Consider the following 20,091-nt stretch of genomic DNA (forward strand, 5'->3'; position numbering starts at 1 on the left):
ATAAAATCCAATGTGCATGCATGTGTTTTATATATATATATATATATATATAGATAGATAGATAGATATATATAGCAGTAGTTGGGATTCATTTTAAAACAAGAGGTCACGACACATGGTGACATTCTCGTTCTATTGTTCTTCAGCAACTCGGCTTTGACCCGCCTGAGCAAGTCGCGAAGCAAGGTGAAACACAGGTCAAGCTGTCTATAACAAAATAAAAATACTGATGACTTGAAACGCACATAATCCAGATACTGCAAATATAAATGTATGCATAAATTAATGAATAAAATTAATTTTAAAAAATCTAATAAAAAGGATGGACGCCCTGCAAAATTTCAAAAGTATCGAAATATCTTTTAAATCAGTTGCTTTTCGTCCTAAAAGCTCATAGCACTTAAAAGTTCTAAAAGAATTGCGCAGAATAATTTAGCACCATTAAAATATATGCTTAACAAATTAAACAAACTACTTATTTTAATTCAAATTCATAATATTTTGTGTCTATTTATTGTTTAATTTTTTTTTGTGTGTGGGGGGGGGGGGGGGGCAATGTTTTGAGGTACCTTGACTCCAGTGACCGCGAATACTAAGGGCCACAGGAGCTGGTTTTCACTGGAGGTCATGTATTATCGATGAACGTTAGTGCTTTTCCGCTACCGCTGTCGACCTGCAAAAAAATAATGAAACTTTGTGATGTGTGTTGTAAATGATTCAATTTGACCTCTCGACCTTTACCCTTCCTTTATATGCTTCTTCTTGGTATCCAAACAGGACAGTTTTAAGGCAGGCCACCTGATCAATTTGACTGCCATGACAACATCTCACAGTGAGAACCAGAGAAGCCCTCAACCTATACCTATTTCGATATACTTTCTGTTGTGTTGTATTACTCTTCTGTTTCTATTGTGTTGCATTATTTCATGTGAAAGAATTAGTCAGGTTAGTCAACAAATAAAAATGAACGCAGTGCAAGCAGTCCTCCGGCTGAAGATTTCTTCTTGGTGGAAAATCCTTATTAGTGGAAAAAAACACTGATTTACAAAGAATATTTACAGAAACACTGGAAGTGAACTACACTTTTTTTTCTTTTCTTTTTCTTTTTTTTTTTTTTTTTTTAAGTGACAGACAGTAGCGGCGTCATTGTATTTCAAATATTTCATCTTTTTTTCCAAGACATTATTGACAGAGTTAGACACACACACATGCCGTCGTCTATATATACCCTGTAGAACCGAATTTGTGTGGAAAGATTACAGTCACAGATTCGATTCTAGGGGAGTATATGGTCGATGCAAGAACCTCGAATAAAACTTTGTCTTGTTTGTTTGACCACTGAATGTTTTTGCTTTCTATGCGGATAATAAACTATAGGTAAAATTATTAATATGTGCGTTGGACAGTGGAAGCTGATCACGAACAACCCCTTTCGTGCGATGTGGAATATTATATGATGATTTTGTATTATTCTATGATACTCATCGTATGATTTGGCATAAAATGCATTGATCAGTCGAGTTAGCGTTGCCTCTAGTACATGGTAATGTAGATGTTGTCTTTACCTGTTCTAAATGAAAATCTCAACCACCTTCTGACAAACAAAGAACAACAATCCTATTCATTGTGTGGCTATAAAATTGTTCTCCCAAAAATTTACATGAACATTATTTTGCATGAATATTACCAAACTTTGCAAATCCATGTGCGCTATTATATTTTGCTCCCTGACGTTACCTTAAGAGCTTCCAAGCGGTTATTCTCTTTTATGTGGTGTTTGATTATTGATTGGCACGACGCATTGATGGCGAACCAGGGCGCCCTATACAGCGAACTGAAAGGATGAGAAGCGGTGGAACGATGAGACTCCAGTCACTTCTGAGTGACCTTTACATCACAAAGACGGTCTTCATCAATTGTACACTGGCTTTATGCTCCTCTTTTTGTGCCTTGGACCGTTTTTGTCTTGTTTTGTTTTTACCAGTCAAAATCCCTGGGCTGAGTTTGATTTACCTTAGTTGAATATTAATTTACTCTCTAGACCACATGCACATACATGCGACGCACAGACGCATGTTTTTAAATAATATCATTACATCTGTATAGTGCCCAGGGATCATTCACCTTAACAATGCTCACTGCACTGGGTCTAAATACACAAGCAGAGCAGGATGTTTTAAAATTACGCACGGAGGATCAATATATGCATGCAACATGATTTCATCAATGAAATTTAATATTGTAATCCTAATTGAGAGATAATGTGAAGTTTGTGAAATTAGCTATTAGGTGTACACAGCTTCTGCTCTAATGATGGAGTCCCCCACCTCGATTGGCCAAGCTGGTCACATGGGCGCCTAACTTTATTCAGTTGACAGCAAGTAGGAGGGCTTTATGGAGGGAGGAAAAAAAGACAACTCGAGAAAAATTAGTATTTTCTACCTTCAGAAATTAATGGCCATGAGTTCGTACATGGTGAACTCCAAGTATGTGGATCCAAAATTTCCTCCTTGTGAGGAATATTCTCAGAACAGTTATATACCTGAACAGAGCCCAGGGTACTTCAGTCCATCGCAGGACACAGATTTCCAGCATCCCGGGATCTATTCACGGTCAAACTACTCTGAACAGCCTTTCAGCTGTAACACTGTCCAGGGCTCATCGGTGCAGCCGCGGGGTCATGTGCAGGATCAAGCCAGCCACCCCAGCCCTTTCCCCGCACAGACAGAGCAGTGTCCTGCGGTCCAAATAGCGGGACCGAGGACTTGTGGACAACAACAAAACACAAAGAACCAGAACGGGATACCAACCAAGCAGCCTGCTGTAGTTTACCCATGGATGAAGAAAGTCCACGTTACTACGGGTAAGATTAACTCTCGTTACCGTCTGCTTGTAGGCCAGCCCCATTCTGCCTTTCAGCCACACTTAAAACCATTCAATGAAATATTTATGGGTTCCTCTGAAGGGGCCGCCAATTACACCAGCCATAAATTTTTATTGCTAAGGAAATAGGCCGCTAGCTGTGTTGGCCGGTTTTGCAATATTGAGAGTCCACTTGGCCCAAACCTGTGTATTGAATAATTTAGCCACGATAAACTTTGATATGCATTGACTGAAACGACAAGAATAGTTGTATGTTAAAATGTAACCGATTTCAAACAAGTGAACATTTTTGTGAGAGCTCTCTCATTTGGAAATGAAATTTGTTTTAACGGGTTTCACTTTTTAACAGAAGTGTGTTTTCCCCCTCTCTCTCTCAGTGAACCCGGATTACACAGGAGCGGAACCCAAACGCTCTCGAACAGCCTACACAAGACAACAGGTTCTGGAACTAGAAAAAGAATTTCATTTTAACAGGTATCTAACAAGACGACGTCGCATCGAGATCGCGCATACCCTCTGTCTCTCCGAGCGACAGATTAAAATCTGGTTTCAGAACAGAAGAATGAAATGGAAAAAAGACCACAAACTACCTAACACGAAAGGAAGATCGACATCAGCTGGAAATCAGCATGCACAACACGCTCAAAAGGACAACCAAACAGAGATCACAACTTTATAAGTGGATATCTTTCCCTCCCTCCAGTTGTACGAACTGTATCTAAAAGACAATGCTTCTTTTGACTTTGCATGGTAGCAAAACGTGACATGTTGGTCACTAGTGCCAAAAACTGAGAACAAGAAGCATACACTTTGACTAAATGCAGTTTAAAAGACTCATATGCGTCAGCCCCCCCCCCCCCCCCCATCCCCCCCACCCCAACATTTCAATACTTCCAACACTGTAACTCTTTGCAACTGAAGCAAAGAGGATATGGGGCATCGAATGATGGTTAACATGCCATCTCGAGGTACAGTAAAAATGTTAGTCAACTCACGATTTTTTTTTTTATTTTTATTTTTTATTTTTTTTATTTTTACACAAACTTGCCAAATTTATTTGAGAGCATGGTTCGTTTTAGTAAAACTATTCACATTTAATACATTCCCTCTGTATTTTAATCATCCTTCTATTCTTTTTAAACAATTTATGTCAAGTTTGCGCCTATGGCACATCAATTTACCTTAACTGAATTATTACAAAGAAATTAAGCAAGGCAATGTCCAACATATATTAAATTTTTTTTATTTTATTTTATTTTTTTTATTTTTTATTAAGTCGACTGGGTGCAAGTAATAAAATAAATAAAATTAGTTAATGTTAAGAAAAAAATATTCGTTGCCTGGGAAATTATTTATTTGTAGAAACTGAAGAAATTTCCGTTAACTTCGCCTATTGTGCGCGCCACATTAAAGGTTTACTTTTTTCAAAGACGTTTTCAATAAAGCATCATTCTTCAAAAAGTATGCGTTTCTAAGTTTATTTTGATATATAAAAAAAAAATAAAAAAATAAAAAATCCATAGAAATGTGTCTCTTTTTGACTAGAATACATAATAGCATATAGAATATGCCTTAACTCGGCCATTTATCCCGCTTGACACCTTTATAAACAATAGAACTACAAAAAAGGAAGCAGTATATCTGTTTTTGAGGTGTCATCTAAAATTCTTTTATAGCAGTTTTTTTATCTTGCATTTTAGTCCTCAAGATGTTTGAACCTTCTATTTATTAAATATAACGTTAAACCTTTCATGTTCTGCATTCCATAATTATCAAATTCATTTTTTAAGTGCGTTCTTATACATACATACATATTATTATTATTATTATTATTATTATTATTATTATTATTATTATTATTATTATTATGTGTATTGTGCAAATTTACTACAAGCATATTTTGCAATAATTAAATAAAGATCATGCATAGGTATCACTCAAACTGCTTCGGTTTCTGTGTTGAAATTAGAAATTGCATTGTTTGGAAAAAGTCGTAGTAATCACGTTTTATTAAGCACTTTCATGCACGTTTTATTTAAAAAAATTTTTTAAAGGGATTGAAGAAATATCTGAAATGTGAGAGGTTTTCCAGCAGTGATTAAACTTAAACGCTCTGTCATTGTGGTGTCTTTGTCTCCTTAAACAAAAACACGAGGCGCACATCCTTTGCGAAAAAGTCTTCAAACTGAAGCCTTCACGTTGAGAGCATGAAAAGGTAATTTTTTTTTTTTTTTTTTTTTTTTTACAGAAGTTCGACAAAAGCCTTGCGGGCAGGTTCACCCAGAGGACACAGTTTCTGTTGCATTAGACGCGTTTGAGCCGCGAGCACTGACCTCTAAACTGGTGACCTGCCGGGCCTTCAGCCTGCTCTTTCAGACGCTTGCACCAAATTTTTTCCTTTCAAGAAATATATTTCTCACTGCAAATCTTTGCTTTTATGGCCGTTTGTAATATCGGGTAATATGCCTGTTAGAGACTTGCGTGAGAAACTAATTTATCGAGTTACAAACAACACAGTCTCATGAAAATTCGTACATATTTTACGAGTTGGCTATTTCGAGTTATCAATTGTTGTCCAATTTTATTAATTCCACAACTTAATCACAGAGTCATAACCAGATTTTACGCAAAACAGTCCATCTCATTACAGAACAAGAGTCTTGCACAGAGTTGGGGCCAATTTGAGCCCTAAAGTGCAATCTTAGTTATACTTTGCTTAACAACATGGTATGTTACATTGCAAGAAGGCTAAAACTAAAGACCATGTGTTTTATTACTACTCCAAATACTCTGCCAGATATATCCTGCCAAAGCCTTCACCATAAACTCGACATCCATTCATGTGCCACAAAAACAGGTATCAGTTCCCCGGAGAAAATTCTTAGCTACAACTAGCATTTTTTTTTTATTATTATTATTATTTTTTACTATTGTTGATCCTAAATAGCAGTAACCGTTTTTAATTTTTTCACAATTTTCCCCCCTTAGTATTAAACCAATTTTCTCTTAGTTTGGGTATTTTTCTCATTTGTGTTTTTTGTGCCTAAAATCTTTGTCCATCAGTACTGAAAATCTGTGAGCATGCCTTTGTGTGTGTTGGTGCTTGTGTGCTTATATGTGCGTGTGTGTGTGTGTGCGCGCGCGCGCGATTGTGGAGGTTTAGCTTGTATGTATGTAGTATGTGTGTGAGAAAAAGATTGAGAGAAAGGGAGGGAGAGAGAGAGAGAGATAATAAGAATAACAGTACACCCTTGAAGGGGAAAAAAATAAGTTTACTGCAGTCTTAATAGGCAAATCATCAACTTCATTATATATATATATATATATATATATATATATATATATATATATATATATATATATATATATACACACACACACACACACACACACACACACACGATAAATTGCGGACCTAATCATACTAAATCATACTGTAGGCAGTCTGTCAATGAATGCATTCATTAGGCTATATTATTATTAATCAATAGCTTTAGTTAAACACCAATCAGTATGCATTGTATTGTTGCATAAATATCTAATTTTCTTTACGAAGTTGTGCAAAAACAGGCAGGGAAAATATCTCCATTGTCTTAGCTTTTAGTAAGGCTAGGCATTGACCTGGATGTCTGAACAGAATAAAAGGGAGCCATACGCAGTTTCATTCGCAATGACACTGCACCGACTACTACCGCCTCTCTCACAATGCTTCTCAAACGGCCATATTTGATTTCCAGCTGTTTGCTGAAAATGTATTCGCCCATCGAGACAACCCGTTAAGATATATCAAACTGCGCTGTCGGCATCCCAAGATAGAGTTCGCTATATAGTTCCGTTCTATATCTTTTTTGTTTGACCACGTGACTGTCTAAATAATTAATGCAGCACGTCCACTAGAAACACGGCGTCGTCATTAATCGCGAGGACTCTATCAGACTTGAAAACTGAAGAGATCCAAGAAAATAATATCCAAACGGTCCGGTATCTCACGCCACCGTAGACTGCACATTCGTACAGCCGTTCAGCCAATGGAAGCTCGGTAGGTAAACATTTAAGATTAATATTTGCAGTGAGACCGCGAATAAACATATCTGTCAGAATTTTGATAAATGGGAAGCTGTGCTTTGATTCAGTCTTCCTCGCGGTCACCACTCATGATGTTTATATATATATATATATATATATATATATATATATATATATATATATATATATATATATATACCTTCAGGATGCTGTGTTCCCATTTTAAACCTTGATAAATAAATGAAGAGTGTTCAGAACAACACGTTTAATCTTATACCATAAAATACAGATTTCTACAGAAAATGTTCGGTTAATGTCATAGCCTATTGATGCATTTGTGTATGAGACATGAGAAGACCATTGCAATTGTGTTGGTTTATTTCTCAGCCGCCAGGGCTTCAGCAAAGGCCTCTTTGTGATTTATAATCCGTCAGAGATGCTGTTCTTTCCCGGTTTACTAGCGACCATTTGTGGGGACGTATGTGTTTAGATAGATAAGGGTCGTAGGGTAAAATTCAGTCTTTACCTGAAATAGCATCACGTAGTTATTGACGTGTAATAAGTCGATTTTGGTTACCAATAATTATAATAATAATAATAATAATAATAATAATAATAAAAATAAAAAAATTTAACCATCCAAAACAATAAAGGAGAAAAATGCAATTAAGGTATACAAAATAAAATAAAAACTTCACAATACTCACACTTGTTTTTATTTTTAATGGTGTATTATGATAGTAGATCTATCCTTAAAGTGTTTTAAACTGTTGGAGAGAGATGACGATGATCTGCATCGTTGTAAATCATGCTCAGTAATTCCTGAAAGGGTGAGAGGCTGTTGGGGGCCGGGCGTGGACTGTAAATCTTTCACTTTTATTAGCCCGTGAACATATGCTGCAAGGGGAGACGACTCGCATCCTCTCCTCAGGACAACCCTGCGCTCGGCCGCGTTCCCAACCGTTTCATCTCCAGACTTCCATCCAGCAGAACACCCATACAGCAAGCATATTAACTGGCTGAGATTACATATAATATATATGCATTTTTAGTGTCTCAAAATTCTGTCTTCTGGTTTACAAAAGTGTAGGGATACAGGACATTGATTTATTTACAAGTGAATAAAAACATGAAATAAAATCCCATTATTTTAATTCAAAATCAACAACATGCAAACATTTAAAGTACATACGTTTACACTTTATTTTAACCGATATAGATCAATCCACGCTTCTTTGGTTTTATGAGTAAAACAATGTAGAATTTGGAATGATTTTGATGAATCTCTCTGGCTGAGTAGGTCATACATTGCTGTCATTGCCTAAACCATAATCGTCAAACAATACCTAATGGGGTCTCACAGCCTATAATAAATGCATTTTGGTGCAATCAGTAAGTATATAGCAGTTTTAAAAAAACGAAAATTCTTACATATGTAATAATCCTCATTTTAAACTCACTGAACAATTCACAGTGTTGTTGATGTTGCGAAGATCAGTCTGATCCATAGGCCCGATACACTGCATTACATGTAAAAAGAGAAATTAATAAAAAGGTGAAATACAGAAGAAAGATCTGATATTTACTGGAATATCCAATTGTTTGTATTCCAAAATAAACAAATGCATTCTCATTTAATTTATCAATTGTATTTCAATTGTTTTCAGATATAAGTTTCAATCCCATAATGAATAACAATATAGCTTTTATCATACCGAAGCAATCTGATACAGTGACTGAAAATGGAGAGGAAATATGTGGGGATTTAACAATGCTGCGCGGAAGGTCTGAACGTTAGTGATCTTGATTTTAAAATATATTTGTGAGGTGAAGCTGGCTGGGGTAACAGCCTCAATCAGGACAATCTGCGATCCAGATCACGTGAACAAATATGCTTGTATTTTAAGGCAGCGCCTTTATTTGTCATGATACAGGTTTCCGAAATATCCTAATGCCGACTCATTCGGTGAGCATGCCTCTGTAAACGCTGATATTTATTTATTTTTTCTCTCCAAATGGGAAGTTGATTGCCAGTAATATTGGAATAAGAACACCTTCTTGGCTTTTTATTGGTAGCTGAGTGAGTGGCTCCCATTCTTTCGGGAATACTGTCTGCATTGGTATATGGAAATGCTTGGAAAAGCGCGAGATCAGTTTTAAGACAGTACTGTCTATAGACAAAGGGTGAAGGATATATCCGAGCAGCTGCACCGAGAGATATTGAGACTAATAAGCACAACTATATAATAAATTGATTCACAGGTAAGCAATTGCATGGCAAAACCTAACCTTTAAGAGTGGGTCTATATTAGGCCGGCATAAAAATATGATTTATTCCATTCAAAGCAGCAGATCTTTCTTAATGTCGTCGCCTACCAGTAACTCAGCAAGTACGATTTGAAGACATTGAGGAAAATCTGTGGGACTGGTTTGCTTTGAGCAACCATAAGTACATAAGAAGGTTAACTTGGATGGTACTTTACTTCATATCATTTTATAGTTGCTGTTTTATTATACATATGCACATATTTTACCATCTGATTTTGCCATGAAAATGAGTGGAACATCTGTGTCACACGTTGTGAGATCGTTAATCACTTTAATTTGTGTTATAGTCAATGTGATGTTAGACATGATATATGTGGGTTATGGTATTGGTATTTTGTTGTTTCTAAATATTCAATTCGTTTAGTCCATCATTTATCCCAAATGATTGGTATCCCAACATGCAAAAATGCATTGCATGAATGAAATACAAAAATTCAATTCGGCGTGGACACATATTTAGCATCAATTAAACAAAGAATTAATGAGATCTAATGATGATTATGTTGGCACTCAGCATACTTTGCAATAATTGATAATCTACACGTTTGAAAACTTTTCACATTAAGATCTTACATGATGCCTAAACTATTATTATTTTCTTTTCATTTGTCTTTGATTTTTTAAGTTCCTCTGCAACTGAGCTGAGCTGATTACAATGTTATAATGGCTAGACAGAAAAGTGGTAATTTGTTTAAACATCATCCAGGAACCCGAGCTCAGTTGCATTATTTGCACTATTTTCTATATGAAACTTGCAAACGAAATAAACTACTTTCACTGAATATTTCACAAAACATTCAGCACTTTGAATTCTTTCTGCAAATCTGACAAATATTTCCATGCAAACGCTGAGGCTCAAACATGTTTCACATTCTTCAGACGAAATAATCGTGAGATGATATTTCTCGGCAACATGACATCCTTTTAAACTTTATTGTCAAGATATAATTTAAGTAAATATTTATAGCTATACATAAAAATATCTTCCAAAGCAGCAGACGAACTCATGCAAATCAGTAACAGATATTCATTTAAATTTGTACAGACCCCACAGTCCATTATTTTAACAACCCATTGTTCTATTATGAGTCCCAAACTTACCGTGGGAGTCCGTGGGCGAAAACACAGTTGCCTGATAAAGGCAAACCATGTTTAGCCGCAGTGTTCGCTACATTTATCCCATTAATAAAGACTTTGAACATGACACACAAGCTTAAAACACAGGCTACAGGCTTTCTCTTGTAATCGGTCATTTGCGGTTTGTTGCGGTCCATGTAAAAAATAACAATAACTTTAGTAGTAGTAGTGGTGGTGGTGGTAGAAGTAGAAGAAGCAGTAGTAGTAGTAATCCCAAAGCCTATTAACAAAGCCTATGTCCTCGCTTCATGTTTTCGAAAGGATTTTCAGAGTGGAACATCTGGCATGATGTGGATTAAAATGTCGACTTTGGGCTCTCGCTTGGTTTTAAAATCGCCGGTGAAAAAGTTGTGTGGTGTGGATTGCATTGTGACTTACTTGAACCCCTTCCGTCCGTTGTTCATTAATCAGTGAGTTATTGGAGAGGGAGCCAAAGGTCACCCAAAAGGCTTATGAGTGCTAAATATTTTGGCCAGCTTCTCTTTGTGTAAAATCGCTTATGTCAGTTTTTCTTTTTTTTTTCTCTCTCTCTCTCTCGCTTTCGACTACAGCCCCGATTGCTATTAAAATCAGTACAATTATTCCTTACATCTTAATGGGGCAAAATTCAATATTTCATGTTATATTTCATTAAAAAATATAATAATAATAATAATAATAATAATAATAATAATAATAATAATAATAATAATTGTTTAGGACACACAGCACAGCATTTAAAATGTATGATATGCGTGGTTTTAATAACTGTTAATGTTGATGGCTGTGAGAGAAAGTTAATTCGTCAGAGGAGCCCACGACGTCTACAAATATAATTATGCAATTGAAAAATCTGTATCAAGTGATACTCATAGGTGAACCCATAGATAACACTTAGAATCTATTAGCACCTTCCGTATTGAATCCTAAAGAAAAAAGGAGGTGAAAAATCCAATCAACAGTTGAGCTCAATAAATTGTTTTTATTCATCAGGTCGCGGTCCAAATTATGAAGATCGCTTGAGGGAAACGAGAGAGAACTCAGTAGACTGTGGTAAGAGATTTCTCCCTTTAACATGTGTTAATATTTTCGACTTTTGAACTGATGTAATAGTTGTTGCATTTTTTTTTTTTTACGTATAACCTCCACTGCATATGGGCCAGTAAAGGGAACACGTGCTTGTAAAATGAACACATCAAAATCAAACATGACATGTATTATATTTCAACACGACTGATGTAAGAATAACTTTCGTTTCTTGATCATTTCAGACACGTTTTGCAGCTCTTAGCGAAATGTTCTATTTTTACGTATTTGTAACAAACGCAACATTTACACTTAAAACAAGGTATAAGATGCACAAGCAATGATATCACCTTAAAAAAAAAAAAAAAAAAAGCGCAACGTGTTTTCCCGTCTTTTCTTGATTTAGAGTATGTCCTTTATCAAAATCCACAGCTCTCCGCGTAATTGTGAAAAATCGTGCTCCATTACAAGTGGTTAAGAACATTTCAGGACAACAGTGTGTGAACTAGACATGAGTAGCTGGATTTATACTGGCAAGCTGTCCGCTCTGGCTTTAGCGGGACATTCTTACCCCCAGCCATCCTCCTACGCTTAGAGTTTACAGGCACAAAGTCTTGAGGAGTGCTTTTCTTCTCACCCCTCTGTTAGACATTTACGGCCGAAGCATGGCCAGTCATAAATTTTGTCAGGCTCCACAATGACAGGTGCATTGATATGTATCGCGCGGAGCTTTAGGCCGTCTAATAACTACTGTATTGGACGCGAGCTACAGTCGCTTGGCTGAAAGCCTATCTTTAGAAGGAGACTAGGAGAAAGAAGACGAAGGTAAAAAGAAAAGAAAGAAAGAACTATGTTTCGGGTTATGGTAGGAGGAGAGATTGCCAGATTGCACCAGAACATTTGCCACGAACAACATTTGTGATCTTATTAGCATACATTGGTGATTCATCTACTCTCACAACTCAAACCGAAGGGAATCGGTGGGAATAGAATCTTACGCGGTACCTGCAACAATAATAGAACCTGCAACAATAATAGGCTACAATTTAAATTAAAATGTTTAATTAGAAAATCGGGTATCAAAAAGCGTTATAGTGAGTCTATTATTATGGAAAGCTGCAAACACACACACACACACACACACACACACACACACACACACACACACACACACACACGCTGGTGCAGCTATCATTATGAGGACTCTCCACAGATTTTATACTGTACCAACTACAGATTCTATCCCCTAACCCTAACCCTACCCCTAAACCTAACCCTCACAAAAAACTTTCTGCATTTTTACCTTTTCAATAAAACTTCGTTTAGTATGTTTAAGTGATTTAAATTATGGTGACACCAGAAATGTCCTCATAAACCACATTTATAGCATAAGACCCTTGTAATTACCAGTTTGTAACCTAAAAAAAAGTCCACACACACGTTGGTGCAGCTATCCTTATGAGGACTCTCCATAGATATAATGATTTTATACTCGTGAAAATTCGTACATAATTTAGGAGTTGGCTATTTCGTATGGTCTGGCACGATGTTGTTTGCATAAACTCCAAGGACTTCATCACGTGCAAATTCCTGTTTGTCTAATGCAGAAGTAAGCGCGAGTTCCGCCCACAAAGCGTTAAGGACATACTTATTAATATTATGCCCTTATCCAAACCACTTATCTAAACCTAACCAATCAGTAGAGTGTGTAAACATGACAGGAAGCTGCTGTGTGTGACAGAAGCAAGTAATTGTTGGATATTAGATGGAAACGATGTCCAGCAACGTCATTGGCTGTAGTGAAAGACATAGGAATTCAAACTAGTGCAGTTGCACAATATCATAGGAATTAGCCAAATTTATAAAAGTCGTACGAATTCTGACGATTTCGCCGTGAGAGTGAGTGTGTTGGTACAAGCTATAGATTCTATCCCCTAACCCTAACCCTACCCCTAAACATAACCTCACAAAAAAACTTTCTGCATTTTTACATTTTCAAAAAAACATTGTTTAGTATGTTGATTTGAGTTATTTGAATTATGGGAAAACTACAAATGTTCTCATTAACCATATTTATAGGTTAATATCCTTGTAATTACCAGTTTGTATCCTAACCCCCCCCCCCCCCACACACACACACACACACACACACACGAGACAAATATACTGGGGGTGTTCACAAACAACCTGTCAATAGCAACTAAAGACAGCACACACACTGCTCATGGAGCCCTGCCAGCAGTTTTATTAAACTTATAATACAACACTCAATAAACAGGGGAATGAGCTATTTACCCCGATACTCTAAATAAATAGACTCAGAGTTAACCATGTATGCTTCCAGCCTTGCGGCAAATACGGCTCATCTTTTTTCATTACATTATGAGATATTTCTTTGAGATATACATAGCTGATGACGAATTTGTTGGTTTGTTATATAGCTTGAACGAGATTTGACAGCCTTAAAAAAAGCAAAGATGTCTTGTATTGAGCAATGGCTTGGAAAAGAATGGGATATTGTTCAAAGAGAAATGCTGATTCTCCTTCTGCTGCCGTTTCATTTCTCTCAATGGGGAACATTTAGCTCTAGTTAAACTTTAACCCTCTTTTTGCATTCTTGCCTAAAGTCCTGAAAGTGAAAAGCAGAAGGGGCTGGAGAGAGCTGGCACATGAGAGGCACTGTCAAGATATAGAAGTTTATGAAGAAAATGCAGATAAAACGATGGCAGATTAAACCATAAGATATATTACTGATATGGTGAACCAGGGCAGGTTTAATTGTTTAAAAAATGCAAAAACTATTTTTAAGGAGAAAATTCAAAGTGACAAAGGACAACTATGTCCAATTGCCTCCCCTGTAAGCCTGTTTAACAGCTTTGTTGCTAGTTAATTGAAATAAGACACGATGTTTACTCAGAAGCCAACAAGAATAATACTGTGTTCACCCTTTGTTGAAAACTGATTTCCAAAGAGACAGGAGACCATATACGCTCAAAAAGATACACACTATATATATATATATATATATATATATATATATATATATATATATATATATATATATATATATATATATATATGGGACTTTATTGTCTCTTGTAATCAAAGTTATTTATTGGCAAACAAAATGCATGTCAGGGTAAGAACATTTCTTGCTTGCATGGTGTACAGTACACAAAAAAACATATGGTAGCTTGATAATATCTTTTTAAATGAATAGGCTTGATTAAATATTCTTTTTATTACTAGTAAAATGTTCACTCAAATTAATAAACTATTACATAAATAAACTAATACATAATAAACCTTTAAGCATTGTAGCTAATATGCGTGTAGCGATGTACTCTTATATTGCTATATAAATAAGAACTAGTGGTAATTTGTTTTATTTTTTGGCTACTTTAATGTACTTATCTGTGCTTTGTATAGTGAAATTGTTGTCCTACTCAGTCAGAAATATAAATTGAAATGATTTGATCTCACGAGAAAAAAGGCTCCAGTGACATAGCCTAAGTAAAAGGCAAAAAAAAAAAAAAAAAAAAAAAAAAAAAAAATATATATATATATATATATATATATATATATATATACTTGACAACTCAGCATCTGCGAAGATCCTCAAAAAGTAGTCAGTACTTTCACAAAGTTTAATAGTATAAGTTGCAGTTAGATCATGTTCAGGTTTAGCAGCTAAGTAAATTTTCTAGCTCTGCTGGCGCATCAGCATTTCACTGTCAACGCTAGAAATGTCCCGCCCCTTACAGAAACGGAAAGTATGATTGGTTTGCAAATATCAAATCTCAGCTGAAGCTAATGTTCTGATTGGTTGCTCAGCTGAGTCCGCTGCTCCCTGCATTTAGAAAGAATCTCTGTGCACTTTTTTTTTTTTTTTTTTTTTTTTTTTAATAGATTAAAACCGTGCTGCGGCATCGCATCAGTAGATTTAAAAGTTAAGGATCAAAAGCCTGCTCTTATTCTGGCATCCATACGTATTTTAACTCATTATAGATGAGCAAACGCAAAATCCTTAGAACGATGGCTGGGCATACAGCGTTTGCGCTAGACTAGGCCTACACTACTGCTGTAAATGTATTTACAATAAATAAAAAAAACATTCTTACAGAATTTCCACCTAACTTTTCACTTCCATCTATAGCATGAAATCATAGGATTAAAAAAATTCACATCTACATTCAGTAGATCCACGATATAAGGAGGGGGAATTAAATTTAATTTGACATCTCACACTAGAAAATGCTGAGATGAAAGATATTTAAATTCTTGGCACAGATACTGCGTGTGGACGGTTTTCATTTGCAGTTGGAACTGGTTTGATACATGTGGGTTAAGCCAGAACGAGAAGGAATATGTCTATGAACATAAATATGGAGGCTACTAATAAGTGGCATTGCATATCACTGTTATGCATCTTCCAGAATACCTCACACATCTATCTGTTATCCTAGTATTGTTTTTCACTGATTCTTTAAATCTTTGCTCAAATTGACTGATGGTCTTTCTTAGCAGGTCAAAGGAGAGAAAATCTGTGGGAAACTCCAATCACGTGACTGACGAGCCCATGCAATTGGACAGGCACTCTTAGTTTGAACCTTGCAGACCACAATGCAGAAAGCCACTTACTATGACAATTCTGGACTTTTTGGAGGATACTCCTACCCTAAATCTGACTCCTTTACATATGGTCCTGCTCACCAGGGCTACTCCTCGTCCAGTATAGAGAATGACTATCAAAATGCAGTCTGTTCTATTCAAACCTCGTCAGTCCGACCGCCATCACATAAAAATGGAGACATCAGTGGCAGTTGTATGCGACAAAGTGCCATTCAGGTCAACAGTCAGCCAGAGAACATCAGTGAGCAGCAACAGCAGGCTGCCCCGTTAGCAGCCAGCTCACCCAGCCCTAACACCAACTCCACCCAAAAAAAGAAATCACCCAGCAACACTGGCTCCAGCACTGCCACCCCAGTCATCACCAAGCAAATCTTCCCATGGATGAAAGAGACCCGTCAAAACTCAAAGCAGAAAAGCACCAACTGCACAACTGCAGGTATGGCCTGTGTGTGTAAAATATAATACATTTGGAAACAGCGAACTACCAATATGTTCTTTTGTTTACAGTAGGCTATGTCTCTATTTGGCCTTTTAGTGATGTATTAGGTGGTGTAACAATTAATGCATTGCACATTTCTACTGCCTATGTTCAGGAGAAACCTGCGATGACAAGAGTCCACCTGGCCCTGCCTCGAAACGGGTGCGCACTGCTTACACCAGCGCCCAACTCGTTGAGCTGGAGAAAGAGTTTCATTTTAATCGCTACTTGTGTCGCCCCAGAAGAGTGGAGATGGCTAATCTACTCAATCTCACCGAGCGCCAAATAAAGATCTGGTTTCAAAACAGGAGGATGAAGTACAAAAAAGATCAGAAATCGAAGGGTATAATGCACTCTCCCTTAGGGCACTCTCCGGACAGAAGCCCGTCGCTAAGTGGTTCGAATCACATTGGATATTCTGGTCAGCTTCCAAATGTAAACAGCCTGAGCTACGACGCGCCATCTCCTCCGTCATTTGCCAAACCGCAACAGAATATGTATGGCTTGGCAGCCTACACGGCGCCATTAGGCGGCTGCATACCGCAACAGAAAAGGTACCCGGCCACAGAATACGACCACCACAGCATGCAAGGGAACGGCAGCTTTGCCAGTGCTAATTTACAAGGCAGTCCCGTGTATGTTGGGGGGAATTTCGTTGATTCAATGCCAGCCTCGGGCCCTATGTTCAACCTCGGTCATCTTCCCCATCCCTCATCCGCTAGTGTGGACTACAGCTGTGCCGCTCAGATTCCAGGCAACCACCATCACGGACCGTGTGACCCCCACCCCACATACACAGACCTCAGCTCTCACCACGCGTCTCAGGGAAGGCTGCAGGATGCGCCCAAACTCACGCATCTGTAAGGATCCCATCTGTGTGCTCAAGCGCAATGTCGCTTTTTTTTATTACCTCACTAGTTAAACGAATTTATAAAATTACACTCCGAGAGAAACATAACGTATTATCCCGTATTGTTATTATTGATATTACTATTACTGCTATGATTGTAATTATTTTTAATAATAGCTGTGGTCCATTTCTCTTGACTGTTGAAGATGCACAGGGGTGTTTGTAGTCTGTTGTTTGGTTCTCGGAGGAGCTATGTGGGCAAAACGAGGACAATTTCTATACATTATTACTTGAAGGTAAGTTCTGTAGATTTGACCGTATAGACATCCATCTTTATAGAGATGGGATTTGTAGAGAAAAAATAAAAAATAAAAAAATAATAAAAAAAAAATCATTGCCTCTTCGTTAAGTCGTCTGTTAGTCATTGGCACTACCGAATCTTATCATTAAAAAGTACCTTTATTTATTATTTTCTTCCAAGACTGTATGACAAACACTTATCTTGACTGAGTATTATATTTATTATTTATCGATTTTGTAACACATTATTTATCTTTTCGTGTAGATTATTTATACGCAGAAATATTTTGAGCAGAACCCACTGACATTGTTTTTTTTTTTCTTTTTTTTTTTTTCTTTTTCTTTTTTTTCGAACTGGTGCAAACAGTGTGATTTTGTGAGGCTGGTGTATTTCTGTTTTCATTCAAAAAATAAATATTCTGCAAAAAAGAGATAACAAGGCGGGTATCTCGATTTTTATTTTTATTTTTTTTATTTTTTTATTTTTTTCAATAATCATTGGGAATTGAACACTTTTTGGCCAATGTTATAGATAATATGTTACTTAAATACACCAGCACGTAGCCTAATGATCATACCCTAACGTCATTTATAAATGTTATTTTATAAGTTGCACAGTCCATGCATAAAATGATGAAATGGTAACGATATGGAAATGTTATATTTTATTGTGTTAAACATTTTGTAAATAAAGTGCTGAACAAAAGCTGAACAAATGCAATTGCACATCGTTCATTAATATGTTCATAAATGCATTTTTCATTTTCGCATTTAGGATTATTTAATTTAAACCTTCATATTTAGAGCGTGTTGATATGAAGGTTTCCAACTTGGATGTCGCCCAGTTCACACGGCAGAGGCGCCATTTTGAAAACATAAGGGGTAAACAAAGGAGGCACCTTCGCACTCACCATCATCCATTCAATAGAACAGGGCCACATGTAACCATACACCTCGACTTTTTATTTTTTTTTATTTTATTTTTTTCACTTTCTTTTCAAATTTAGATTCCTCTGATTCCAAATTTCCTGTTTGGTTAATCATGAAATAAATCTAAAATCTAAATCTTCCTTTGCAAACGTGGTCTAATATGAACCCCAAATCCAACCGATTTTGGAAAAGCTTTGTGCCTTTTTCGTTGCAATGACGCACCACGACATCCACCATCTTAAGAAATAAATGAACTGTGATAGTCTAGAAGTGGCTCTCTATAGAAAGTCTGATTGCCCTATCTCATAAGTCACATAGCAAGAGTCTCATAAACTGTTAAGGTAACACTGCACCGCTGCGCAAGCATTAGTACATACGTACATCTATGTATTAAATGTATTTTAAAAATGCACCTTATAATGTGCTAATGAATAACCTAAAGCGGCACTGCCTTTGTAAGCACTGGCAAGCCGTCTCTAACAGAATAGGCTGTTTGCCGGCTTCCCCCTAGCGAGGCATTTCAAAGCTCATTAATCAAAAACTCGTCGCTTTCAGTCTCGCTACTGATTCCACCTCCTTATGAACAAAGCTTTTTGCTTTTCAACTCTGGAAACACATTTCAAACTGCAAGAGGCCAAATCGAGAGATCGAGAGAGAGAGAGAGAGAGAGAGAGAGAGAGAGAGAGAGAGAGAGAGAGAGAGAGGCTGTGACAACACACTCGGGCTGCAAACATGGCATGAGGATGAGAGAGAACTCAAAGCTGGAAAGACATGCCGCCAAACAGACGCAAAGGGCTCAATCACTGAGAGGGTTAGGACATTTTATCACAACCCATCTCGGCTCTGAATAAAATAACCACGAGAGCTGTCAGACTAGACTTACTGACTAAAGCATATTGGGAAACAAAATATTCATCACAAACAGCCCAAAATGTAAAAGCTTGTTTCAAATTGAAAATAAAGGCCTCTCACTCTCAAATTCAGCATTTCTAAGACATTATCCGTTTCCTGTAGCTTGATGCCATTTTGTCATAATGCCAGCCATAATATTCTATCATTATGCTAAATAGTTGTTTGTGCTCTAAGTTATTTTACTCAGCCAAAACGGGCTCAGGAAATTACCTTCTGACATCAGCAGGAAGGGCAAGCAGGTCGATGATAAGAGCCTTTCACTTTATTTTAGTCTTTCTTTTAACAGTGCTACATTATCCTTTTTATTTATTATTATTATTATTATTATTATTATTATTATTTTTTATTTTTATTTTTTTTAATGTTTGCATTATCCGAGAGGAGAGCAGGTAGGCTATAAAGAATCTATGAATTGTGGTAGGGTTTTTATTGCACTGCCTCTTGCAGGGAATAAGTAAATGTTCCGTCACAAAATAAGTTAAAATAAAGAACACGAGTACTCACCTTCCAAACATATTTTGGTAACTTTTAAATTGGTTAAAAACATTTGCAAAGGGACGGGGGGATATCAAATTTGCTTATAAACTTGTAATATAGACTTGTTGTAATA

At 36.7% G+C, this 20,091-nt stretch overlaps 2 protein-coding genes across 2 annotated transcripts; both read left to right on the forward strand.

Moving 5' to 3' along the window:
• Nucleotides 1-845: 845 nt before the first annotated feature.
• On the forward strand, nucleotides 846-4,677 carry LOC127447432 (homeobox protein Hox-D4a). The gene is made up of 2 exons (XM_051709312.1): nucleotides 846-2,863; nucleotides 3,261-4,677. The coding sequence occupies exons 1-2, from the start codon at nucleotides 2,395-2,397 to the stop codon at nucleotides 3,560-3,562; spliced, it is 771 nt and encodes a 256-aa protein (XP_051565272.1). The 5' UTR covers nucleotides 846-2,394; the 3' UTR covers nucleotides 3,563-4,677.
• A 2,139-nt stretch (nucleotides 4,678-6,816) lies between these two features.
• LOC127447424 (homeobox protein Hox-D3a-like) lies at nucleotides 6,817-18,344 on the forward strand. The gene is made up of 4 exons (XM_051709305.1): nucleotides 6,817-6,922; nucleotides 11,347-11,406; nucleotides 15,904-16,447; nucleotides 16,605-18,344. The coding sequence occupies exons 3-4, from the start codon at nucleotides 16,003-16,005 to the stop codon at nucleotides 17,351-17,353; spliced, it is 1,194 nt and encodes a 397-aa protein (XP_051565265.1). The 5' UTR covers nucleotides 6,817-6,922; nucleotides 11,347-11,406; nucleotides 15,904-16,002; the 3' UTR covers nucleotides 17,354-18,344.
• The last annotated feature ends 1,747 nt before the right edge of the window (nucleotides 18,345-20,091 follow it).

This window comes from Myxocyprinus asiaticus, chromosome 10 (genome assembly GCF_019703515.2).
Source record: "Myxocyprinus asiaticus isolate MX2 ecotype Aquarium Trade chromosome 10, UBuf_Myxa_2, whole genome shotgun sequence".
Classification (NCBI taxonomy): Eukaryota; Metazoa; Chordata; class Actinopteri; order Cypriniformes; family Catostomidae; genus Myxocyprinus; species Myxocyprinus asiaticus.